Source organism: Bombina bombina, chromosome 6 (genome assembly GCF_027579735.1).
Source record: "Bombina bombina isolate aBomBom1 chromosome 6, aBomBom1.pri, whole genome shotgun sequence".
In the NCBI taxonomy this organism is placed as follows: domain Eukaryota; kingdom Metazoa; phylum Chordata; class Amphibia; order Anura; family Bombinatoridae; genus Bombina; species Bombina bombina.
This window is the reverse complement of record NC_069504.1, coordinates 1,132,845,923-1,132,857,729: the sequence shown is the minus strand read 5'-3', so window position 1 is coordinate 1,132,857,729 and position 11,807 is coordinate 1,132,845,923. Positions and strand designations below refer to the sequence as shown.

Here is an 11,807-nt window from a genome sequence, read left to right as displayed (position 1 = left end):
TACACTTGTAAGTCACAGTACACAATATATTTATACAAGTGGGACTATTATATTTGAGTTATATACAGATATGAATTCTCCACTGTGATAGTACAAATGACAAATAAGTAAAAACACAATGTATAAATGATAAGAAACTGTATGAATCTTATGAATACACTATCATCTGCAAACATCTATTCTCAGTTGACATAAAAATTATATTTTGATGACAAGGTGTGTTGTAATAAAATATGCCTGGTGTTATGTAATAGTAATGACCATCACACTATTACCAGGTGCTAACAGAATGGCTTGTGATTAGTTGTAGGTTTATGTACACTTACAGTCACAATAGCACACACTTACAGTTACAATAGCGTACACTTACAGTCACAATAGCACACACTTACAGTTACAATAGCGTACACTTACAGTCACAATAGCGTACACTTACAGTTACAATAGCGTACACTTACAGTAACAGTAGCGTACACTTACAGTTACAATAGCGTACACTTACAGTCACAATAGCGTACACTTACAGTTACAATAGCCTACACTTAGAGTCACAATAGCCTACACTTACAGTTACAATAGCGTACACTTACAGTCACAATATCGTACACTTACAGTTACAATAGCGTACACTTACAGTCACAATAGCGTACACTTACAGTTACAATAGCGTACACTTACAGTAACAGTAGCGTACACTTACAGTTACAATAGCATACGCTTAAAGTTACAATAGCGTACACTTACAGTTACCATAGCATACACTTACTGTCAAAATAGCGTAACTTACAGTTACAATAGCGTACACATACAGTCACAATAGCGTACACTTACAGTTACCATAGCGTACACTTACTGTCAGAATAGCGTAACTTACAGTCACAATAGCGTATACTTACAGTCACAATAGTGTACACTTACAGTTACAATAGCACACATTTACAGTTACAATAGCGTACACTTACAGTCACAATAGCGTACACATACAGTCACAATAGCGTACACTTACAGTTACCATAGCGTACACTTACTGTCAGAATAGCGTAACTTACAGTCACAATAGCGTATACTTACAGTCACAATAGTGTACACTTACAGTTACAATAGCACACATTTACAGTTACAATAGCGTACACTTACAGTCACAATAGCGCACACTTACAGTTACAATAGCATACACTTACAGTTACAATAGTGTAAACTTACAGTTACAATAGCACACATTTACAGTTACAATAGCGTACACTTACAGTCACAATAGCGCACACTTACAGTTACAATAGCATATAATTACAGTTACAATAGCGTATACTTACAGTTACAATAGTGCTAGTGTACACTTACATTTATAATAAGTAAAAACACAATGTATAAATGATAAGAAACTGTATGAATCTTATGAATACACTATCATCTGCAAACATCTATTCTCAGTTGACATAAAAATTATATTTTGATGACAAGGTGTGTTGTAATAAAATATGCCTGGTGTTATGTAATAGTAATGACCATCACACTATTACCAGGTGCTAACAGAATGGCTTGTGATTAGTTGTAGGTTTATGTACACTTACAGTCATAATAGCACACACTTACAGTTACAATAGCGTACACTTACAGTCACAATAGCACACACTTACAGTTACAATAGCGTACACTTACAGTCACAATAGCGTACACTTACAGTTACAATAGCGTACACTTACAGTAACAGTAGCGTACACTTACAGTTACAATAGCGTACACTTACAGTCACAATAGCGTACACTTACAGTTACAATAGCCTACACTTAGAGTCACAATAGCCTACACTTGCAGTTACAATAGCCTACACTTACAGTTACAATAGCGTACACTTACAGTCACAATATCGTACACTTACAGTTACAATAGCGTACACTTACAGTCACAATAGCGTACACTTACAGTTACAATAGCGTACACTTACAGTAACAGTAGCGTACACTTACAGTTACAATAGCATACGCTTAAAGTTACAATAGCGTACACTTACAGTTACCATAGCATACACTTACTGTCAAAATAGCGTAACTTACAGTTACCATAGCGTACACATACAGTCACAATAGCGTACACTTACAGTTACCATAGCGTACACTTACTGTCAGAATAGCGTAACTTACAGTCACAATAGCGTATACTTACAGTCACAATAGTGTACACTTACAGTTACAATAGCACACATTTACAGTCACAATAGCGTACACATACAGTCACAATAGCGTACACATACAGTCACAATAGCGTACACTTACAGTTACCATAGCGTACACTTACTGTCAGAATAGCGTAACTTACAGTCACAATAGCGTATACTTACAGTCACAATAGTGTACACTTACAGTTACAATAGCACACATTTACAGTTACAATAGCGTACACTTACAGTCACAATAGCGCACACTTACAGTTACAATAGCATACACTTACAGTTACAATAGTGTAAACTTACAGTTACAATAGCACACATTTACAGTTACAATAGCGTACACTTACAGTCACAATAGCGCACACTTACAGTTACAATAGCGTACACTTACAGTCACAATAGCGCACACTTACAGTTACAATAGCATATAATTACAGTTACAATAGCGTATACTTACAGTTACAATAGTGCTAGTGTACACTTACATTTACAATAGCGCACACTTACAGCTACAATAGCGCACACTTACAGTTACCATAGCACACACTTACAGTTACAATAACGTACACTTACAGTCACAATAGCGTACACTTACAGTTACAATAGCGCACACTTACAGTTACAACGTACACTTACAGTTACAATAGCGTACACTTACAGTTACAATAGCGCACACTTACAGTTACAATAACGTACACTTACAGTCACAATAGCGTACACTTACAGTCACAATAGCACACACAGTTACAATAGCGTACACTTACAGTCACAATAGCGTACACTTACAGTTACAATAGCGTACACTTACAGTAACAGTAGCGTACACTTACAGTTACAATAGCGTACACTTACAGTCACAATAGCGTACACTTACAGTTACAATAGCCTACACTTAGAGTCACAATAGCCTACACTTACAGTTACAATAGCCTACACTTACAGTTACAATAGCGTACACTTACAGTCACAATATCGTACACTTACAGTTACAATAGCGTACACTTACAGTCACAATAGCGTACACTTACAGTTACAATAGCGTACACTTACAGTAACAGTAGCGTACACTTACAGTTACAATAGCATACGCTTAAAGTTACAATAGCGTACACTTACAGTTACCATAGCATACACTTACTGTCAAAATAGCGTAACTTACAGTTACAATAGCGTACACATACAGTCACAATAGCGTACACTTACAGTTACCATAGCGTACACTTACTGTCAGAATAGCGTAACTTACAGTCACAATAGCGTATACGTACAGTCACAATAGTGTACACTTACAGTTACAATAGCACACATTTACAGTTACAATAGCGTACACTTACAGTCACAATAGTGTACACATACAGTCACAATAGCGTACACTTACAGTTACCATAGCGTACACTTACTGTCAGAATAGCGTAACTTACAGTCACAATAGCGTATACTTACAGTCACAATAGTGTACACTTACAGTTACAATAGCACACATTTACAGTTACAATAGCGTACACTTACAGTCACAATAGCGCACACTTACAGTTACAATAGCATACACTTACAGTTACAATAGTGTAAACTTACAGTTACAATAGCACACATTTACAGTTACAATAGCATACACTTACAGTCACAATAGCGCACACTTACAGTTACAATAGCGTACACTTACAGTCACAATAGCGCACACTTACAGTTACAATAGCATATAATTACAGTTACAATAGCGTATACTTACAGTTACAATAGTGCTAGTGTACACTTACATTTACAATAGCGCACACTTACAGCTACAATAGCGTATACTTACAGTTACCATAGCGTACACTTACAGTCACAATAGCGCACACTTACAGTTACCATAGCACACACTTACAGTTACAATAACGTACACTTACAGTCACAATAGCGTACACTTACAGTTACAATAGCGCACACTTACAGTTACAATAACGTACACTTACAGTTACAATAGCGTACACTTACAGTTACAATAGCGCACACTTACAGTTACAATAACGTACACTTACAGTCACAATAGCGTACACTTACAGTTACAATAGCGCACACTTACAGTTACAATAGCGCACACTTACAGTCACAATAGCGTATACTTACAGTTACAATAGCGCACACTTACAGTTACAATAGCGTATACTTACAGTTACAATAGCGTACACTTACAGTTACAATAGCGCATACTTACAGTTACAATAGCGTACACTTACAGTTACAATAGCGTATACTTACAATAGTGTACACTTACAGTTACAATAGCGTATACTTACAGTTACAATAGCGTACACTTACAGTTACAATAGCGCACACTTACAGTTACAATAGCGCACACTTACAGTTACAATAGCGTACACTTACAGTTACAATAGCGCACACTTACAGTTACAATAGCGCACACTTAAAGTTACAATAGCGCACACTTACAGTTACAATAGAGTACACTTACAGTCACAATAGCGTACACTTGCAGTCACAATAGCATACACTTACAGTTACAATAGCGCACACTTACAGTTACAATAGCGCACACTTACAGTTACAATAGAGTACACTTACAGTCACAATAGCGTACACTTACAGTTACAATAGCGCACACTTACAGTTACAATAGCGCACACTTACAGTCACAATAGCATACACTTACAGTCACAATAGCGTATACTTACAGTGTCAGTATTTCACCCTCTTACCCCGTAAGCAGCATTATCCTTTGTCTGGGATTGTTTTGCATGTTTTGGTGGCTGCCAGGGAGGTGTTGTTGTGAAGCTGTAGATAACGGTTTTATATCAACTGATGATACCGACTCTACCCCATCTCACCAGTTTGTTAGCAAAGGCAAGAACCCATTACCGTACTATTCACTCACTTTATCCCTCTCTCTTTTTTTTTCTTTTTAGAAACACCAACCATTGAAAAGCTTTTGTCTAAAGACTGGAAGGACAAACTTCTCGCCATGGGCTCAGGGAACTTGGGGGACATAAAAGGTAAGGACACTTTATCACAAACATTGTTTATAATTTATGCTTTTTATAAAAAAGAAAACAGTGAATACTCAAATACCCATCTTTTTTACATTTTCTTCAAGTGTTTACACACACACACGCATATATATATATATATATATATATATACATGCACATGCATACAGACACATACACACACATACAAAAACATACACACATGCGCACACACACATTCACACACATGCATACAGACACATACACACATACATAAACATACACACATGTATATACACACATTTACACAGACACTCATACAGACAGACATACACATGTACGTACGTACGTATGTACACACACATGCATTCACATATTTACACACACACATATACAGAAACACATATACATGTACGTACATACACACACATGTATATACACACATTCACACACAGACATACAGACACACATATACACGTACTTATATACACACATGCATGTACATACACACATTTACATACAGACACACATACACACTTACGTACATACACACATGTATATACACACATTTACACACACAGACACACATACTCACGTACGTACGTACGTACGTACATACATACACAGACACAAACACACATATACTACACACTTACATACAAAAACATATGTACACACAGGCATACACATACACACACACACATACACACACACATACACACACACACATGCATATACACACATGTATACACACACACATACACACACACATACACAAATATATATATATAAATAATTTTTGAACATATTTACAGAACTGCTAATACTCAACTCTGTTCAGGAAAGTTTAGAAGATGTTGCAGCCTGTACATTAATGGTAGAACTAGATAAGATTGAGAAAGAAGAAAGATTTTGAAAACTAATTCTGCGTAAAGACAAACAGGTTGATGCAATAGAGTGGTTATGCTCATTAAGAAAAACAACACGTCCCTGCGTAGGTATGGGATCCCTGGACCAGGTCATATAGGGAGTGGGCTAATGTCAAGGGATCCCGTTTTGCCGTCCGCTGTGACATTTTGCGTTTGTGTGTTAGCTCTTTACATTTAGGCTTCTGAGCTTTGTCCCTGCTGGATGTCCGTGCTATTCTTACACCACACCTGGGCTTTACAAGCTGACACGTTCTCACAAGGCCTATTTTAGTCATCTAGTGCAGGGGGAGCCTGGGTGTGAGGTGGGAGCAGGTTTGGCACAAAGCTGTGAAAACATCCCTTAGTTTATTGTTCCTGCTGTCTACCGTGACAGCTCCAATTATTGTACATTGTTAGTCAAGGGTTAGACTGGAGGGAGCACACAATGGATGCCTGGCCTCTGGGGGTAAATTCATTTGACTTATAGGTTCTTGGGGGGTCAGAAATGCTGATAATTTTCTGCCCAAGAATGTCTCTTTCATGCCACCAGCGGCCAGGAGAGGACAGTAAACAATGGGGCGTCTGTGCTGCAGCTGTATTTGGTCAGACAACATACGAGGTGTGTAGGTTCAGCTGTTTGACACGCACACATTGTGTAAGATCTCTTACTTCTCTTGCAATGTATGGGCATTCGTGTACATTTGCTTTCTGTGTTTGCCTTGGCAGTGCCTCTTGTTCCACACATAGTAAAATTTAACATAAGATTTCTAGTAAAGCAATTATAGTTCACAGCAGAGATGTTGGTAATATCTAGTGAACAATATCTGCAATATATTATATAACAAGATGAACCAGATGAGTTTTAGTTTTTATCATATAGATGTTTGTTAACACACAGGCAGTAGAATCATTTTACTGGTACCAGATCCAGGTGCAAACCACAATCCAAATGTTCTATGCTAAATAATGTCCCCTCTGTTTAGGATTTCCTAGATGATTTAGTTGCAAAGGAGCTAACCTAGAATTATGCTGATTATGTATCTTCAAGTTGAATTGCTATTAATGATAGGTATATGTTATTATATATGGAAATCTATAAAACAGAACACTATGCTGTAATCTTCTAGATTGAGTTTGTCACTAACAGACCAAACTGTTCCCTTTCTTAATAGGATTTATGTTTCTTCTAATTAATTAAATGTAAACCGATTCACCTTTGTTACTCCTGTCCGCTGAAGCGAATGAGCACAAGTTATTTACTAGTTATCTTGCAAAGGACAAGTGAGACTATTCAAAAAGTTGTCTTGGAGTGAAGTCTACAAGTCACCTGTTCTCTAAAACATGTCAGTGGTAAAGTCCCCTGTTAGAGCTGACTCACAGTCAAGTCAGCTTTGTTTCATTTTGTTAGAGCTGTCAAGTCAGCCTTGTTTCTTTTTTTTAATGGGCCAATTCTTATGAAAATGGCTGTTAAAATTGATTACAACTTGTGGGTGTTCACAAATGTTTGTTGAATTTTAATTTGGCACTTTCTGCATATTAATAGTAGATGAAGGTCACTTATGGCTCCTATTGAGCTCAATGACAGCCATTAAACATTATCTCATATGTTTTGTCCCTTGATATTCTTTGTTGAAAAGCATACCTAGGTAGCTATGCACTACTGAGAGCTAGCTGTGTTTGATGGCTGCACATGTATACTTCTTGTCATTGGCTCACCTGATGTGTTCAGCTAGCTCCCAGTAGGTCTGTGCTGCTCCTTTAACAATGGACACCAAGATAACTAAGCACATTTTATAATAGAAGTAAAATGGAGAGTTGTTTAAAATTGTATATTCTGTCTGAATCATGAAAGATAAATGTTGAGTTCTAACACCTTTAAAGAAAAACAAAACCCTTTACAAAATGTGAACCACTTTTAAAACCTGTAAGTCAGTGCAGTGTTTATATTATATAACAGTGTCAGTGCAGTGTGTATATTATATAACAGTGTCAGTAAAGTATATATTATATATAACAGTGTCAGTGCAGTGTGTATATTATATAACAGTGTCAGTAAAGTATATATTATATATAACAGTGTAAGTGCAGTGTGTATATTATATAACAGTGTCAGTAAAGTGTATATATTATATAACAGTGTCAATAAAGTGTATATATTATATAACAGTGTCAGTAAAGTATATATTATATATAACAGTGTCAGTGCAGTGTGTATATTATATAACCGTCAGTAAAGTGTATGTAGTATATAAAAATGTCAGTAAAGTGTGTATATTATATAACAGTGTCAGTGCAGTGTGTATATTATTTAACAGTGTCTGTGCAGTGTGTATATTATATAACAGTGTCAGTTAAGTGTATATATTATTTCCATCTTAATGGGTGGAGAGTCCACTGCTCCATTCATTACTTGTGGTAATTAAGAACCTGGCCACCAGGAGGAGGCAAAGACACCCCAGCCAAAGGCTTAAATACCTCCCCCACTCGCCTCATCTCTCAGTCATTCTTTGCCTTTCGTCACAGGAGGTTGACAGAGAAGTGTCAGAAGATTCGGAGTAGTCTCTTATGGAGTTTAGTACTCTTTGAAATGAGACTGGAGTTTTAAGTAGTCCTGTCAGCCTCTCAGTGAGAGCATGGGTGAATGTTAGAGTCCGTAGTTGGAGGGAGAGTCTTCCTGCAAACCCATAACGACTTAGTTTAACAGCTCCATTAGCAATCAGTGTTGATGAGTTTCGCTGCCTGCTTTTATTCTCTCAAGTCCATGTCAGGAGCGATGCAACTACCTTGTCACACTTTAAGGGCCGTGTTCCTGTTCCATGGCGTTGATTCTGGTAGGATCTTTCATTTATATATATTTGATAACGCAAGAAGACAGGGTCACAATGTGGCTCCTTTATCTTTATAGAATCTAGGGTAATACCCTCGGAAGGGGGTTATTGAACAGGGGGGATGTTCATTAGCGAGAGATGAGGAAGGCTTTTTTGGCACATCTCTCTCAAGTGCAGGGGTGGTCCTGCATGGCACTCCATGTGACCGGATGTGGCCTCTGTAACTTCCTCGTTCGGAGGAGACGAAAGCTGTTTTTTGGAGTCCGGGTCATAGGAGGTGGTGAGTGCCCCGGCCATTGGGATATAAAGGTACCATTTATCTTTTTGATCAAGTCCGTAATAAAGGCGCAAGCTATGGGGATATATTAGAAGATACGCCCTCTTTATCTAAACTTATGAACAGTGTATATTGTGAGGAGGTTCCAGTCGAACCGCCTACGCAACTCTGTTCCACATGTTTTGACAATATTGCTATATCCAAAAAGAATAAAGTTTTTAGTATGACTGAGCCGTCCACCTCTGAGGGTTCTCCGCTCCACGAGGTGCGTTCCCTACAATCATCTCCGTTTACACAAGCAGTCCCCCAGGACACTACTAATCCTCCTGTGGGAGGGGTCCTTTGGCCTCCAAACTTACAGACGGCGGTTTCTGCGACCATTAATGCAATGCCTCGCCCTACTAAGCGCAAGCGGAAGGTACGGCACTGCTATACGTCTCAGGGGTCTTCCACTCTGCTGAATGTCTCAGACAGATTATCCGCTGAGGAGGACAACTCTGAGTTATCAGAGGATGCCGCTTCTGGGTCGGAATGGCTACTTCTAGGCCTCCGTCCGCAGAGGAACCAGATTTTAAATTTAAGATGGAGCATTTGCGCTTTCTGCTGAAAGAGGTGCTTGCTACGTTGGAGGTTCTGGAACCGAAGCTACCAGAAGAACCTTCGATCCCTAAACTGGATAGGGTTTACGAGGACAGGGTAGTGCCCCAGGCCTTCCTGGTTCCAGTCAAGATGGCTAACATTATTAATAATGAATGGGAGAAACTTGGTTCGTCCTTTTCCCCCTCTTCTTCTTTTAAAAAGCGGTGGCGGTCGCTGTGGTAGCTGGTGAGGCTACCTATTTGTGTGACGCTCTATCAGCCATGGTCGAGGTGGAGACTCTCCTCGATGAGATTCTAGAGCAAATCAAGGCCTTAATGGTAGCTCATTCGTTCATCTGTGATGCTAACATGCAGATTATTCGCCTGAATGCTAAGACATCAGGTTTTTCGGTTTTAGCCCGCAGGGCTCTGTGGCTAAGGTAGTGGTCTGCTGACATGACTAAGTCTAAGTCTCGCTTGCTTTCCCTCCCATTCAAAGGGAAAGTTTTGTTTGGCCCGGTCCTGGATTCTATCATATCTACGGTCTCTGGTGGCAAGGGTGTCTTCTTGCCTCAAGATAAGAAGGCTAAACCTAAGGGGTCTACTTTTCGTCCCTTTCATGTAGACAAGTATCAGCGCCTGCCGCAAAATCTGAGCAATCCAAGGGATCTAGGAAGCCAGCTAACTCTTGGAACAAGTCCAAGCAGAACAAGAAGTACGCTGAGTAAAAGTCGTCATGAAGGGGTGGCCCCCGACCCGTCCTCAGATCAGGTAGGGGACAGACTATCTCTTTTTGTGGAGGCCTGGAGAAGAGACATTATAGACCCTTGGGTTCTGGAGGTCGTAGACCGATGAGGGAGTCCCTATCTTGGTGGACCTGACCGGGGCAGTTGTCACAGGGGACATACTTTTTGAGACCATCCTGGGAGATTGTGACCATGGATGCAAGTCTATCAGGATGGGGAGCTGTTTGGGGTGTCAGAAAGGCACAGGGCAGATGGACTTAAGAAGAGTCGAGTCTACCCATAAACATTTTGGAACTTTGAGCGATATTCAACGTTCTGAGGGCTTGGCCCCTTCTGGGGTCGTCTCGATTCATCAGATTCCAATTGGACAACATTACCCCGGTGGCTAACATAAACCACCGGGGGGACGAGAAGCTCCTTAACCATGAGGGAAGTATCTCGGATTCTGGAATGGGCAGAGACTCACAATTGTTCGCTCTCAGCGATCCACATTCCGGGTGTGGACAGTTGGGAAGCGGATTTTCTGAGCAGACAGACATTTCATCCTGGGGAATGGTCTCTCCATCCCGAGATGTTCGTGGAGATCTGCTGCAGATGAGTGACCCCGGAGATAGACCTTATGGCGTCCAAACTCAATTGCAAGCTACCCAGATACGGGTCGCGATCCAGGGATCCCCCAGGCGGAACTGATAGATGGCGGTACCCTTAGACTTCAACCTAATTTATGTATTTCCACTGTTGCCTCTTCTACCTCGTGTAGCATCCTGCATCAAGCAGGAGCAAGCTTTGGCTATTCTGATTGCTCCATCGTGGCCGAGAAGGATGTGGTTTGCGGATCTGGTAGGGATGTCGTCATCTCCGCTGTGGAGGTTACCTTGTCGCAGGGATCTGCTGGTTCAAGGTCCCTTTCTATATCAAAATCTCTGAAGCTGACTGCGTGGAGATTGAACGGCTAGTCTTAGCCAAGAGAGGATTTTCGGAAAAGTTGATTGACACTCTTGTTCAGGCCAGGAAGCCTGAACAAGAGAGGTTACTTCATAATCTGGTTGTGGTTCGGGCTTTGAAGTTTTATCTTCAGGCTACGAAGGAGTTCAGACAGACTTTGTCCTTATTGGTTGTGTACTCAGGGAAGTGCAGAGGGCAAAGGGCCCTGCCACTTCTCTTTCTTTTTGGTTGAGGAGTATGATCCGTCTGGCATATGATACAGCGGGACACAAGCCTCCTCAGAGGATTACGGCTCATTCGACTAGAGCTGTGGCCTCTTCTTGGGCCTTTAAGAATGAGTCTTCTATGGAGCAGATTTGTAAGGCAGCCACGTTTTTGCTTCGGCGGAAGCA

At 40.0% G+C, this 11,807-nt stretch overlaps 1 protein-coding gene across 4 annotated transcripts in view; it reads left to right on the top strand.

The window, feature by feature from the left end:
- SOX5 (SRY-box transcription factor 5) overlaps positions 1 to 11,807 on the top strand; it is a 488,205-nt gene that overhangs the window by 262,874 nt on the left and 213,524 nt on the right. For all 4 annotated transcript variants that reach the window (XM_053719111.1, XM_053719110.1, XM_053719112.1 and 1 more), the window contains one exon: positions 5,074 to 5,160. In XM_053719111.1, coding sequence (XP_053575086.1) covers positions 5,074 to 5,160 — 87 coding nt within the window. The remainder of the gene's footprint in view (positions 1 to 5,073; positions 5,161 to 11,807) is intronic.